Source organism: Solanum lycopersicum, chromosome 3 (genome assembly GCF_036512215.1).
Source record: "Solanum lycopersicum chromosome 3, SLM_r2.1".
Classification (NCBI taxonomy): domain Eukaryota; kingdom Viridiplantae; phylum Streptophyta; class Magnoliopsida; order Solanales; family Solanaceae; genus Solanum; species Solanum lycopersicum.
In genome coordinates this window covers 65,427,179-65,443,021 of record NC_090802.1, presented here as the reverse complement: position 1 = coordinate 65,443,021, position 15,843 = coordinate 65,427,179, and the positions used below count along the sequence as shown (strand labels likewise).

General features: G+C 36.5%; 2 protein-coding genes across 2 annotated transcripts; one reads left to right on the top strand and one right to left on the bottom strand.

Moving 5' to 3' along the window:
• Positions 1–6,209: 6,209 nt before the first annotated feature.
• On the top strand, positions 6,210–13,495 carry LOC101251963 (mitochondrial arginine transporter BAC2). The gene is made up of 3 exons (XM_069295395.1): positions 6,210–6,721; positions 6,920–9,846; positions 13,242–13,495. The coding sequence occupies exons 1-2, from the start codon at positions 6,488–6,490 to the stop codon at positions 7,586–7,588; spliced, it is 903 nt and encodes a 300-aa protein (XP_069151496.1). The 5' UTR covers positions 6,210–6,487; the 3' UTR covers positions 7,589–9,846; positions 13,242–13,495.
• Positions 7,867–8,977, bottom strand: LOC101251664 (pyridoxal 5'-phosphate synthase-like subunit PDX1.2). The gene has a single exon (XM_004235666.5). It carries the CDS (start codon positions 8,975–8,977, stop codon positions 8,060–8,062), a length of 918 nt encoding a protein of 305 aa, XP_004235714.1. The 3' UTR covers positions 7,867–8,059.
• Positions 13,496–15,843: the final 2,348 nt, after the last annotated feature.

Below are 15,843 nucleotides of genomic sequence, written 5' to 3'. Positions count from 1 at the left end.
GTACTTAGACAGCATCAGTTGTATGCCAAATTCAGCAAGTGTGAATTCTGGCTGAGATCAGTGACCTTCCTGGGCCATGTTGTGTCCGATCAAGGTGTAGAAGTGGACCCCAGAAAGACTGAAGCAGTTAAGAAATGGCCAAAGCCTCTTACACCCACCGATATCCGTAGCTTTCTGGGATTGGCTGGTTACTACCGCAGGTTCGTGGAAGGATTTTCTTCCATTGCTGCCCCACTTACAACCTTGACAAAGAAGAAATCCAAGTTTGAATGGACGGATACTTGTGAGAAGAGTTTCCAGGAGCTCAAGGACAGACTCACTTCAGCCCCGGTACTTACTCTGCCTAAGAGTGGCGAGAATTACACTGTCTATTGCGATGCATCTAGGGTCGGTTTGGGATGTGTTCTTATGCAGGCTGGTAAGGTGATAGCTTATGCTTCCAGACAGCTCAAGGTTCATGAAAAGAATTATCCCACTCATGACTTGGAGTTGGCAGCTGTGGTGTTTGCGTTGAAGTTATGGAGGCATTATCTATATGGAGTACACGTGGATGTGTTCACGGATCATAAGAGTCTCCAGTACGTGTTCACGCAGAGAGAGCTGAATCTACGGCAACGCAGATGGTTGGAGCTGCTGAAGGATTATGACATGAATGTGCACTATCATCCAGGTAAGGCTAATGTTGTGGCTGATGCTTTGAGCAGGATGAGCATGGGGAGTACAGCCCACGTTGAGGATAAGAAGAAGGAGCTAGTGAAAGAGGTACACAGACTGGCCAGGCTGGGTGTACGGTTGGTTGACTCTACTAGTGGAGGTGTTTCAGTTCACCCTAGTTCTGAATCATCCCTGATAGTGGAAGTCAAGAAGGGTCAGCATCTCGATCCTGTGTTGATGGAGATGAAGGACTCAGTGTTGTTAAAAATGAATGAGTCTTTTGCTTTGGGAGATGATGGCATACTTAGATACCAGAACCGGTTGTGCGTACCAGATGTAGATGATTTACGGACCAAGATTGTTACAGAGGCCCATGGTTCCAGATATTCCATACATCCAGGTTCCACAAAAATGTATCATGATCTTAAGCAGATTTATTGGTGGGATGGCATGAAGAAGGATATTGCAGACTATGTGGCTAAGTGTCCTAATTGTCAGCAGGTTAAGGCAGAGCATCTTAAGCCTGGTGGTCTGACTCAGATTATTGAGGTTCCGACTTGGAAATGGGAGGCCATTAATATGGATTTCGTAGTTGGTCTTCCGAGGACTAGGAGGCAGCATGACTCTATATGGGTTATTGTGGACAGACTGACTAAGTCTGCCCACTTTATCCCTGTGAAGTCCACTTACAGGGCCGAGGATTACGCGAGACTCTACATTGATGAGATTGTGAGATGGCATGGGATTCCTTTGTCTATTATCTCAGATAGAGGAGCTCAGTTTACTTCGCATTTTTGGAGATCTTTCCAGAAAAGCTTAGGCACGCAGGTGAAACTTAGCACTGCCTTTCATCCTCAGACAGATGGGCAGGCAGAGCGCACTATTCAGACATTGGAGGACATGTTGAGAGCGTGTGTGATTGACTTTAGAGGTAATTGGGATGACCATCTACCTTTGATAGAGTTCTCGTATAATAATAGCTACCACTCCAGCATTGGGATGGCACCATTTGAGGCATTGTATGGTAGGAGGTGTAGATCTCCAGTTGGGTGGTTCGAGGTTGGAGAGTCATCTATTTTGGGTCCAGAGATCATTCATGAGGCCCTGGAGAAAGTTAGAATGATTAGAGACAGGTTGGCTACCGCTTATAGCCGACAGAAGTCATATGCAGACAACAGAAAGCGACCCTTAGAATTTAACGTTGGTGACCAGGTTTACTTGAAGATATCGCCTATGAAAGGGGTGATGCGATTTGGTAGAAAAGGGAAGCTTAGTCCGAGGTATGTGGGGCCATATGAGATCCTACAGCGCGTGGGTGAGGTGGCCTATGAGTTAGCATTGCCTGCGGAGCTAGCTTCTGTGCATCCAGTCTTTCATGTCTCTATGTTGAAGAAGTGCCTAGGTGATCCAGCATCAATCCTACCTGTAGAAGGTTTGGGGGTTGGTGAAGACTTGTCCTATGAGGAAATACCTGTTGAGATCTTAGACAGACAGGTCAAGCGGCTGAGGAACAAGGAGATTGCCACAGTGAAGGTATTGTGGAGAAACCATCTTGTTGAGGGTGCTACGTGGGAGACTGAGGCCGACATGAGATCCCGATATCCACATCTTTTCAACTCTTGAGGTTAGGCTTCCTACTCGTAAAACTATAGTTCCTTATCTCTTCGTATTTGTTGCTATTGGCTGATTGTACATAGCAATTAAGTTATGATCTCATTGGCATTATGAGGTGAAATGGTGGTGTCATTCGGGGACGAATGTTCCTAAGGGGGGGATAATGTAACGATTCAAAAAAAAAGAGAATTATGTAAATAAGTATTTAAGGGCATAATTGTCCTTTCACGTTTTAAATGAATAAATAAATAAATAAATAAAACAGATTAGTATTTATTTATTTTAATGTTATTTGACTAATTCTTGAATTAGTCTCCTAATCCAATTAGTCCTCTCTCTCTCACGCTTCTAAACTCCCTCTCTCACGTTCTCCATCTTCCTCACATTATTTCTGCCAAAATATCAATAATTTTCATGCTTGAAGAACTCATAAAAAAATTTTTAAGCAAAAGAAAAAGTAATCAAAACGTCAAGGCTAAGAGAGGTTCGTCGAGAGAGGTATACTTTGAAGTGAATTGGGAGTGGTTTGGAGGAGTTTTCCGGGCAGCAACATTAAAGTTTGAACATCGATTAAGGTATGAGTTTCTCTCATGGAATTCTTTCTCCAAGAGTACTTTCTTTCGGACGTTTCTTAAACTCTTGAAACTAAGGTTGTTCCCCTTCGTATGTCCTTGTCCTTAGCTCCCTAATGAATTTGTAGGATGGGTATGTTGTGCTGCTAGATTTTTGCATGAATGATGTGTTTAAATTAAATATGAATGTGTTTATGTGCGGGAAATCACGATAATGATCATCAGAATATGATCGGAAAAAGTTGATGTATGGGTGTGTATAGGGCAGTGTTTTAGGCATTGTTTTGGGGTATATAAGTTGTTTATTTATCATGTATTTTATGTGTGAAATGGGTGTGCAATGTGATGTTTATTTTGATGAAGCATAGTGAAGTGAATGAACCATGAAATCTCCCTAAGAACTAATGTGAAACTTGATGAAAAAGTGCAGAAAAATAGTGGAATAAATTTCCAAAAACATAGAAATAGGTTTAAAAAGAATCTGGAAATTTTTGGGATGTCAAAGAATTAAAAAAAAAAAAACGTTTTGAGGCCTGCAGGGATCGAACCCAGGACCTCCCTGCAGCTGCCTTAACAAAAAAAAAAAAGATTTAAAAAGGGAATGTTGGGGGCGGGGATCGAACCCACGACCCCCGTTCGCAAAAAAAAAAAAAAAATAAATAAAAAGGGGGGATGCAAGGCGTGGGGATCGAACCCACGACCTCAGGGCTGAAGGGGGGTAAAAATATTAAGGGAATAAAGGTGAGGCTGTGGGGGTTCGAACCCACCACCTCACAGCCTCCATTCCCAGCGAAATTAAGAGGAAAATGAGGGGGGCTGTGGGGGTTCGAACCCACAACCTCCCTATTCAAGCGAATTTAATTAAAAATAATAATAATAGTAAATTAAAATTCTAATTAAAGTTGGAAAATTAATTCTCTTATGTAAACATTGAGATTTAATTTAGAATCTTAATTAAAAATAGAATATTAATTCTTTTATGTAAATATTGAGATTTAAATTGGAATTCTAATTAAATTAGAAAATTATTCTTTCATGTAAATGATTGAAATTTAATTTAGAATTCTAATTAAAATAGAAAATTTATTATTTCACGAAAATGTTGAGACTTAACTTAGAGTTCTAAATTTATGAATATTAGAACTAAAATCAATGAAAAATATAAATGATATCCAAATAATTCAAAATTTGGGTTCTCGTGTCCAAACCTCCGTATTGATACATAAGTCATACGTGAGTGAAATATTCAAGAATAATGTCATCTACTTAGATCAAAAATCAAAGATCTTGGCATATATACAAGATACATAAGTCTTGTAATACATAATCTTAGAAAAACAAGAATTCACTTAACGAACTATAAATGAAGCCTCATGGCTTGTATGTATAGATATATAAGTTTAACATACGTTCAAGAATAAGTGAACCTAAGATATACGTAATGAAATGAAGAATGTGGCGACAATCATGATGTGAGGTTAATGCATATGATGAGAGCAATCTTAAATGAGCTTAAGTAAATGTTACCGATACATACTCACCAATGAGAGTGTAAGATAATGAAGAGACCAGTCTCTATGAATACTCTAATAAAAATATTGAGTTTAAAACACTTAATACTAATGATGAGATGAGAAATCATCTATTGAGCTATGATGTCTTCATACTAGAAGCAAACTTCTATGATGTATGAGTTGCATGTAATGGAACTTTATACCGAGCACCGATAGGCTAGCTATGAGTGGTGATGCCTTCTTTCGGGAAGGGCGGAGGTTCACGTAATTCTCATGAGATGAGACTGTCCGGCTTGCCGGGTATGGGTCTCCATACATCTCCTAGTCTTTGAACCTATATTGCCACTATAGGGATCTGGCGGGGTTAAATTCCCATATACGCTAGCATGTTATTGAATCGCTTTGGCCGGTGATTCCACCTCTTTTCGGTGTGGGGAAGACACTGGATTTCATGATGCTCACATGATCTATGTCGGTTAAAGTTAAAGTTCCCAATGAATGAATGAGGCCAGCCTCAAACGAATCATATAAAGAAATGAATGATACCGAAGGTGTTAGGATAGGATAATCAAGAGGTGAGCTAGATTCAGGTAATGACATTAGGTCATTCCTGATCATTGCACAGCAAACCCGATGAGAGTCTTAAACTACATCCTAGGTATACCTGGTGTTCGCACTGGCCTATGAATGAATTGAAATGAAATACGAATGAATGAGTGAAGCAGACTCTGTGTTTGCTAAAGAAGGCTCCCTAGTTGAGGTCCCATATGTTGAGCCCTCATTTTGGAAAGTCTTAAAGTTAAGTCTATGATAATAAGGTCTCATGGTATACGAATGAATAATATGAAAGAAAGTATGTGTTATATGTTATGTGTTATATGAATATGTTATGTTTTGTGTGCTATACGATAATTATAATGATGCATGTCACTCTCATGGCATAACTTTCCCAATCTCAATTTGGCAAGTCCACTGACTTGACTTCCAAAAATCATGTTGTTAGGAAAGAGCTATTCTTCCTCATGCATGTCCCTGGTGTGTACTTGCATATACTCATACTTAGTACAAGTGTGTACTAATTCCATACGAACATCTACTTTTAGGTGCAAGCACAGGTGGACGCTAGAGCTACAGGTTCGTTGTTGCAGCTATCCGGACATCAGTATTCATCCGGAGTTTGGTAGGTCCTCATGCTTTCGAGGATGCTACCGTTTTACATTCTAGCGTAGTTTTAGAGTTGAGCTAGCGGAGCATGTTCCACTAGCGTTTCTTTCCTGTTTTGGTTCAAACTTTGTATTGGCGCTATTTTGGCCGATATACAAGTAATACTTAATGAATTATTTCTTTCAGTTGCTTATCTCTTAAATGTTAGATGGTTGATGATGAACGATTACGAAATGTTAAGAATGTTCAGCAAGTATGATTAAAGAATCAAAAATTTCAAATTTTCCGCTAAAATTAATCTATGTAAAGTAAGAATGACGTAAGCAGGCTTGTCTGCGACCTCTGAGAGGTCAACGACGCCGGTCTCGTCTGGGGTCTAGATTCCGGTCGTGACAAAAACTATCAGCTTGGGCTCTTCCCTCTTGTTAAAGAAAAGAAAGTCTCTTTCAAGTTTTTTTCAGCCCAACTTTACAGTCACTCATATAACTGGTTATCAATTGCAGAATTTCTGATTGATTTTCAACTTCCGATCATTAAGAAATGACATACAAAATTAACAAATGATAAAAAAAAAAAAAAAAAAATTAAAATGGACGTTCAATTTGCAACCTCTGTTGATCTTGATTGTTACACGTGGTATAATAGTGGATTTCCTAAAAAAGAGGTGGTTGGCCGTTTCATTTAGTAGGCCATTGGTGGCAGTCACTAAAAGAAAATCAGGTTGAAATGTGGCACATTTTCAAGATTCAAGGCCTCAGCTCTTTAACTACCAAACAGAAAGGTGCAATGCATTTTTTTTATATCACACATATCTAAGCAGTGGTCAATTTTTGTGTTACAGAGATATTCAAGGAGAGGTCGTTTCTTAGAACAAAAACATGTTGATTGCTGTGCTAGAAGAAAAAACAACAGATTTGAAAGAGAAAATATAAGGCATTTCATTTTCTTGAGTTGGGGGATGAAGGGGGCATGGATTTTTGGCCAGAGTTTCTTGCAAGTAGTTGGGGCAAAGAGTTTGTAGCGGGTGGATTTGGAGGAATAGCTGGTCTCATTTCTGGTTATCCTCTCGACAGCATCAGAGTTCGCCAGCAAAATTCCAAGAGTGGTTCTGCTTTCAACGTTTTCCGCCATGTAGTCGCCAAAGAAGGTCCCCTCTCTCTCTACAGGGGCATGGCGGCTCCTCTAGCATCCGTCACTTTTCAGGTCATTGTTGTATTCCTCTATTTACACAACTTCTGTTATAGAATATGGATATGATTTTATTTTTTTTTTGTGATCAATACACTTGATTTGAAGGAATCATAAGACAAAAATAAAGTAGATTTCTAATTCTGGCAAATATTGTATCAAATCAAAGTTCCTTCCTACAATATCAAAACACTAGTTTGCTCCCTATTGCAGAATGCCATGGTATTTCAGATCTATGCAACCCTATCGCGAACATTTGACAGAAAGGTCCCAGTAACCGATCCACCCTCATACAAAGGAGTGGCTTTGGGTGGCATTGCAGCAGGAGCAATTCAGAGCCTGATCATCAGCCCTGTAGAACTGGTGAAAATACAACTACAGTTGCAAAGCAAGACCAATCAGTGCAACAATCAAGTAACTAGACTCAAGGGTCCAAGAGATGTCACAAGAAGAATTGTCAGTCAGGCAGGTTTGAGAGGGATCTATCGAGGATTAACCGTTACAGTCCTCAGAGATGCACACTCTCACGGACTATATTTCTGGGTATATGATTATACTAAGGAGCAACTTCATCCTGGCTGTCGCAAGTATGGTCAAGAGAGCTTCCAAACGATGCTCGTAGCAGGTGGTCTTGCAGGGTCTGTTAGCTGGATAAGCTGCTACCCCTTAGATGTTGTTAAGACCAGACTCCAAGCTCAATCACAGTCTAAATCTGCAAAATACCATGGTATTATTGATTGCTTCAGGCAAAGCGTAAGAACAGAGGGATACGGTGTGCTTTGGCGAGGCGTTGGAACTACAGTTGGCAGAGCATTCCTAGTGAATGGGACTATATTCACTGCATATGAAACTGCCCTGAGGTTCCTTTGCAAGCCACAATGAAAATGATCAAATGCAATTATAATACAGGACTAAAGATTTTCTTTAATATGCATCATCATGTTGTTGAAAGAGAAAACATTAACAGTATGGCTCTGAAATACTGATCATCCATTATGGTAGCAATTATTTGCCAATACATCCAAATGCAAGAATTGACCGGATCCGATTTGATCATCCGACGTCTCTATATTCGTTACAACACACAACTATAAACATGTAAACAATAACTAAAACAAAGTGATCAACATGCCTTCACAATATTGTAATATCCAGAGTCATTTCAAGTCAATGTTGCCATTTTCTTCTGGTGCCACAAGCATGTAAACAAGCGTAAAACACGGTATGTTAAACTCATCATCAAGTTATTGCTAAAGCAAAATCAAGAAAAGATAATGTTCACAAAAGCTGAACTGCAAAATACATGATACTATGATCAACAACAGACACAAAAACAGACTCATCTTGATCTCATCAGTAGTTCTCATCGCTAACAAATCGCTCGACCCTGTTTTCGTTCAGATTTAGACCACCCATTGCTTCCTCCAAACCACTGCTAGCCGCGGCCAAAATATGGGGATCGTTATAGTTCCTGACAGCCTGCACAATTGCCCTTACTTTCTTGTAAGGATCAGAGCAATTGAATATATCCGAACCAACAAACACACCATCACAACCCAGCTGCATCATGAGCGCTGCATCTGCAGGCGTGACAATTCCACCAGCAGCAAAATGAACCACAGGGAGCCTACCCATCTGCTTCGTCTGCGCAACAATATCATAAGGGGCACCGATCTTCTTAGAGAAAGTGAAGACCTCATCATCATCCATGTTTGATAGAATTCTAATATCTCCCATCACTTTCCTCACATTGTGGACTGTATCAACAATACTGCCCGTACCCGCTAGATCCCCTTGGGTCCTAACCATGGCAGCGCCTTCTCTGACTCTCCTTAACGCTTCTCCAAGATCTCGACATCCACAGACAAAAGGTGCCCTGAAATTGTGTTTGTTGACGAAATGATCTTCGTCGGCGAGGGCTAAAATCTCGCTCTCATCTATATAATCAACTCCAATAGCTTCAAGGATCTGGGCTTCAACAAAATGACCGACACGGGCTTTAGCCATTACAGGAAGCGCAACTGCCTGCTTGATTTCCTTGATTAGAGACGGGTCGGGCATACGCGAGATTCCGGGTCCTTTAGGCTCCGAAACTACAAGACAACAAACTCCGGCCGACTCGGCAATCTTCGCTTGGTTGACGGTGGTGACTTCCGCAATCGCTCCTCCTCTAAGCATTTGAGCAATTCCAACTTTGATCGAAAACGAATTCTTCTTGGTATCAGTTATGGCGCTGCCACTGTACACTGTAACGGCACCGTCTTCTTCCATTTTGCAAACTGTTTCTGAAAATGCCTGAACCAAAAGCAGATAACAAATTCTCAAAACAGTAAAACTACGCCGGCGAGATTGGAATACGTTGGTGGAGAAATGATTGTGAAGAATGATATATAAAGAGAAGTCCGGTGGGAGAATTGGAATGGGGCGGTGAGATTTAGTTTGTTCTAGAAACTGCTAGGAGGTGTCTGCGTGTTTTTTGTAAGAAAGTTCGGATGGTTTCGATTACACCGGATCAAATCTAGGCTTCGTTTACTTATTGGATTTAATTATCTTAATAACCATTTATCCCAACTTATTTTAAAAATTTCAAAAATCTCTTATTCCTCCAATTTAAAAAAATATAAAAGATACATCAAAATTTCCCACCTTTTTTTCACCCAATTGGCAAGTTTTACTTTAACAAAAACTAAATCCTATTTTCAAGCTACCCACTTCCCCATTAACATCCCCAATTAAAATTTACCATATTAATTTTATTCCTTTTCCTTTTTATTTCCCTACATTGTAGGTGTATAATTGTCTACTCCCCATTCCACACGTTTGCAGGTAAATTTTGAATTCCAGTTCAAATTTTCATCCATATCTAATATTTTGTAGGACTCTCTTTCCATCTAACCAGATTTTCTCCTTCATTCTCTTCATCTTGTGAGTTTACAAATATCATGGAAGATTGTGGTAATTCCAAACGTGTTTATGATTCTGATGATGAGTTGTGGGCTGAGAATAGATCTAAGAGACTACATGACCCATTGTTGATGAAGAACAACAATGTACTTGAGCCAAAGAAGAAGACTGAAGAAATCAAGAAAAAAAGGCCAAGAAAAGTTACATCAACTGTTTCAAGACCCACACTTCCTAAGGTATGTGTTTAAAATTCATAATTTTGTGTTTTTGTTTATAATACCCTAATTATAAACTGTTGTATGTGTTTGTAAACTGAAATTAACAATGAAGATTGATACATTCAAATTAAAGTACAACCAACATGTTTCTTTACATTTTATAGTGTGTATCAGATTCATAATTTTTGTCAATAATTTTGAGTTGTGTATCACTGAAAGCACAGTGTCTGTAAAATTTTAAGATTCTTCAGTAAAATTTCGATTAGTAAAAGCATTATGTGGTTTTCAGTTTTAAGGTCTATAATATGGTAATAATTTTGTGGGTTGTTATTAGTAAAATAAAATTCTGTGGTACAGTTGTGGGATGTATCAGATACACTAAGTCTATTTACAATGTTTATAAGTTTAGTTAATGTAACGATTCAAAAAAAAAGAGAATTATGTAAATAAGTATTTAAGGGCATAATTGTCCTTTCACGTTTTAAATGAATAAATAAATAAATAAATAAAACAGATTAGTATTTATTTATTTTAATGTTATTTGACTAATTCTTGAATTAGTCTCCTAATCCAATTAGTCCTCTCTCTCTCACGCTTCTAAACTCCCTCTCTCACGTTCTCCATCTTCCTCACATTATTTCTGCCAAAATATCAATAATTTTCATGCTTGAAGAACTCACAAAAAAAATTTTTAGCAAAAGAAAAAGTGTTCGTCGAGAGAGGTATACTTTGAAGTGAATTGGGAGTGGTTTGGAGGAGTTTTCCGGGCAGCAACATTAAAGTTTGAACATCGATTAAGGTATGAGTTTCTCTCATGGAATTCTTTCTCCAAGAGTACTTTCTTTCGGACGTTTCTTAAACTCTTGAAACTAAGGTTGTTCCCCTTCGTATGTCCTTGTCCTTAGCTCCCTAATGAATTTGTAGGATGGGTATGTTGTGCTGCTAGATTTTTGCATGAATGATGTGTTTAAATTAAATATGAATGTGTTTATGTGCGGGAAATCACGATAATGATCATCAGAATATGATCGGAAAAAGTTGATGTATGGGTGTGTATAGGGCAGTGTTTTAGGCATTGTTTTGGGGTATATAAGTTGTTTATTTATCATGTATTTTATGTGTGAAATGGGTGTGCAATGTGATGTTTATTTTGATGAAGCATAGTGAAGTGAATGAACCATGAAATCTCCCTAAGAACTAATGTGAAACTTGATGAAAAAGTGCAGAAAAATAGTGGAATAAATTTCCAAAAACATAGAAATAGGTTTAAAAAGAATCTGGAAATTTTTGGGATGTCAAAGAATTAAAAAAAAAAAAACGTTTTGAGGCCTGCAGGGATCGAACCCAGGACCTCCCTGCAGCTGCCTTAACAAAAAAAAAAAAGATTTAAAAAGGGAATGTTGGGGGCGGGGATCGAACCCACGACCCCCGTTCGCAAAAAAAAAAAATAAATAAATAAAAAGGGGGGATGCAAGGCGTGGGGATCGAACCCACGACCTCAGGGCTGAAGGGGGGTAAAAATATTAAGGGAATAAAGGTGAGGCTGTGGGGGTTCGAACCCACCACCTCACAGCCTCCATTCCCAGCGAAATTAAGAGGAAAATGAGGGGGGCTGTGGGGGTTCGAACCCACAACCTCCCTATTCAAGCGAATTTAATTAAAAATAATAATAATAGTAAATTAAAATTCTAATTAAAGTTGGAAAATTAATTCTCTTATGTAAACATTGAGATTTAATTTAGAATCTTAATTAAAAATAGAATATTAATTCTTTTATGTAAATATTGAGATTTAAATTGGAATTCTAATTAAATTAGAAAATTATTCTTTCATGTAAATGATTGAAATTTAATTTAGAATTCTAATTAAAATAGAAAATTTATTATTTCACGAAAATGTTGAGACTTAACTTAGAGTTCTAAATTTATGAATATTAGAACTAAAATCAATGAAAAATATAAATGATATCCAAATAATTCAAAATTTGGGTTCTCGTGTCCAAACCTCCGTATTGATACATAAGTCATACGTGAGTGAAATATTCAAGAATAATGTCATCTACTTAGATCAAAAATCAAAGATCTTGGCATATATACAAGATACATAAGTCTTGTAATACATAATCTTAGAAAAACAAGAATTCACTTAACGAACTATAAATGAAGCCTCATGGCTTGTATGTATAGATATATAAGTTTAACATACGTTCAAGAATAAGTGAACCTAAGATATACGTAATGAAATGAAGAATGTGGCGACAATCATGATGTGAGGTTAATGCATATGATGAGAGCAATCTTAAATGAGCTTAAGTAAATGTTACCGATACATACTCACCAATGAGAGTGTAAGATAATGAAGAGACCAGTCTCTATGAATACTCTAATAAAAATATTGAGTTTAAAACACTTAATACTAATGATGAGATGAGAAATCATCTATTGAGCTATGATGTCTTCATACTAGAAGCAAACTTCTATGATGTATGAGTTGCATGTAATGGAACTTTATACCGAGCACCGATAGGCTAGCTATGAGTGGTGATGCCTTCTTTCGGGAAGGGCGGAGGTTCACGTAATTCTCATGAGATGAGACTGTCCGGCTTGCCGGGTATGGGTCTCCATACATCTCCTAGTCTTTGAACCTATATTGCCACTATAGGGATCTGGCGGGGTTAAATTCCCATATACGCTAGCATGTTATTGAATCGCTTTGGCCGGTGATTCCACCTCTTTTCGGTGTGGGGAAGACACTGGATTTCATGATGCTCACATGATCTATGTCGGTTAAAGTTAAAGTTCCCAATGAATGAATGAGGCCAGCCTCAAACGAATCATATAAAGAAATGAATGATACCGAAGGTGTTAGGATAGGATAATCAAGAGGTGAGCTAGATTCAGGTAATGACATTAGGTCATTCCTGATCATTGCACAGCAAACCCGATGAGAGTCTTAAACTACATCCTAGGTATACCTGGTGTTCGCACTGGCCTATGAATGAATTGAAATGAAATACGAATGAATGAGTGAAGCAGACTCTGTGTTTGCTAAAGAAGGCTCCCTAGTTGAGGTCCCATATGTTGAGCCCTCATTTTGGAAAGTCTTAAAGTTAAGTCTATGATAATAAGGTCTCATGGTATACGAATGAATAATATGAAAGAAAGTATGTGTTATATGTTATGTGTTATATGAATATGTTATGTTTTGTGTGCTATACGATAATTATAATGATGCATGTCACTCTCATGGCATAACTTTCCCAATCTCAATTTGGCAAGTCCACTGACTTGACTTCCAAAAATCATGTTGTTAGGAAAGAGCTATTCTTCCTCATGCATGTCCCTGGTGTGTACTTGCATATACTCATACTTAGTACAAGTGTGTACTAATTCCATACGAACATCTACTTTTAGGTGCAAGCACAGGTGGACGCTAGAGCTACAGGTTCGTTGTTGCAGCTATCCGGACATCAGTATTCATCCGGAGTTTGGTAGGTCCTCATGCTTTCGAGGATGCTACCGTTTTACATTCTAGCGTAGTTTTAGAGTTGAGCTAGCGGAGCATGTTCCACTAGCGTTTCTTTCCTGTTTTGGTTCAAACTTTGTATTGGCGCTATTTTGGCCGATATACAAGTAATACTTAATGAATTATTTCTTTCAGTTGCTTATCTCTTAAATGTTAGATGGTTGATGATGAACGATTACGAAATGTTAAGAATGTTCAGCAAGTATGATTAAAGAATCAAAAATTTCAAATTTTCCGCTAAAATTAATCTATGTAAAGTAAGAATGACGTAAGCAGGCTTGTCTGCGACCTCTGAGAGGTCAACGACGCCGGTCTCGTCTGGGGTCTAGATTCCGGTCGTGACAGTTAATAAGATGTATCATATACATATTATGATTCCTTTGTCTTACAAATTAAAATTTAATGTATCATATACATTCATATAATGCAGTGCATGAATTATGTTATTTTATTTTTTGTATAAACAGGGCATGCATTATGTTATAAAAAAAAATTCCGGCGCATCCATTGTATACGTAGCTACATTTGCAGAGTTTTTGAGTGACCAACTTGTTATACCACCTGATACTGATGGACATCTTGCAAATTACCTACGCAATAGATATGCTGCATTGTTATGGAGATACGGCAGTGACAAGGTCAATGGTGGATACATAAGTGACAATGACGATCCACCAAAGCCTAAGGGTCAATTCACAACACCAACTGAAGATGACATTGTTAACATAGATTAGTAATTAGCTGGGACAGAATGAACAAGTTTATATGTTGTTTTTTGTTGAAGACAATTATCTTTTGTGTTTTTCTAAAAGCTTATTGGTATTACAATTTTTTGTTAGCTATGAATGTTATGTTTTTTCAAGTTATTGTTTTAGAAACAGTTGTTTCTTTACAAATTTTAACTGTTTCAGTTTAAGTAATTTTGACATTTAATTTACAAAATGAAGTATATGACACTTAAGTTCTAATGTGTATGATACATTATTAAGTATTTTTCACTTATAAAAATGATGTATATGATACATAAGTATAATATATACATGAAAAATATTGCAGTTATATATTTAGCAACTTGAATTATATGAATGTATATGATACATCATATACATAAACAAACTTAACCCTGATTAATATTACAGTGAAACGCACCACTAGAATGTACTATATCAAAATTATAATTCATAAGGCTTTACACACTAAACATGTCGTACACATTTGAACAAGTCAAGTTTTGGGACACTAGAATAACTCATGATGGAGTATACACGAAAAATATAATATATTTTTCACTCAAATGAATGTATCTGATACATAAGTTACACAAATAAACTCAGGTTGAATTACTGTTACACTGAAACTCAAACACTGTTGAATATAATATATCAAATTTATAACTCATAAGTATGTATACACGAACCATATAGTAAACAATTGAACAAATCAATTTTTTTGTACACTTGAATATCTCAAAATTCAAATTGTAACCTTCATAATTAATATCGCTTACCCAAATTCCAGAATGCCGCGGCAGAATTGAGATATTCATCTTCAAAACCTTTTTTTTTTTTTGAATTCTTAGTATGCAGATCAACCTTTACAAGAATATTTTTGAATTATGAAGCTCATCTGATTTAAAATTTGAATTTACTAATCAGTTACACAATCTGATGACCATTAATTACGTGATTTTAGTTAATAATAACAGAAATCACGATAATTAATCCTAATTAATCGCAACAGCTGTTAAAATGGGATGTATCAGTACTTATGTATCCCGCGCCAGAGTGATGTATCCCGCTTCTTTGATTTTTAAGGGATATTTAGTAATTTCAATTCTTAAAGGGACAAATGATCATTTTGTATTTATAATATGTGGTTCCTATAATTTATAGTTACTTATTTCCGTATAGGCTAATATTAATGTTTGGGTTGGCTCAACATGATTCATACCCAATTAGTCCATCAATATTGATTGGGCATATTTTTAAGTGAGAAGTAAGAATAAATTGAATTACCAATTTATTTCATAATTGGCACAAAATTCTAAAAAATAAATATATAAGACTTTTTGATTTTATAAATTTAAATTAATATTATGTTAAATATAATAAAATGTCTTTTTAATTTTATTGCTTTTTAATTTATCAGTGAAAATTAAAATTAAAATTAAAATATTACAAAAAATAGGTTTTTTTTATAAAAAAAAAATAGATAGAATCGTAAATATAAGTAGAAACTATACCTAAATAATAAATTATGTTTTAAATTACTAAATTGGAGGAACAAAAGTAGATATTTATGATAGACTGACATAATATAAATTAAGTAAATAAGATTGATGCATCTTTTGATAAGATAAAATGAAATAAGTGATTACATTTTTAGTAAAAATGATAATTAAATTTGAATAACAGTAACTTAATAACAATAATATATAAGTATAATTTTTATTGATTAGAAAAAATAATTTTAAAAAAATCAATAAACACT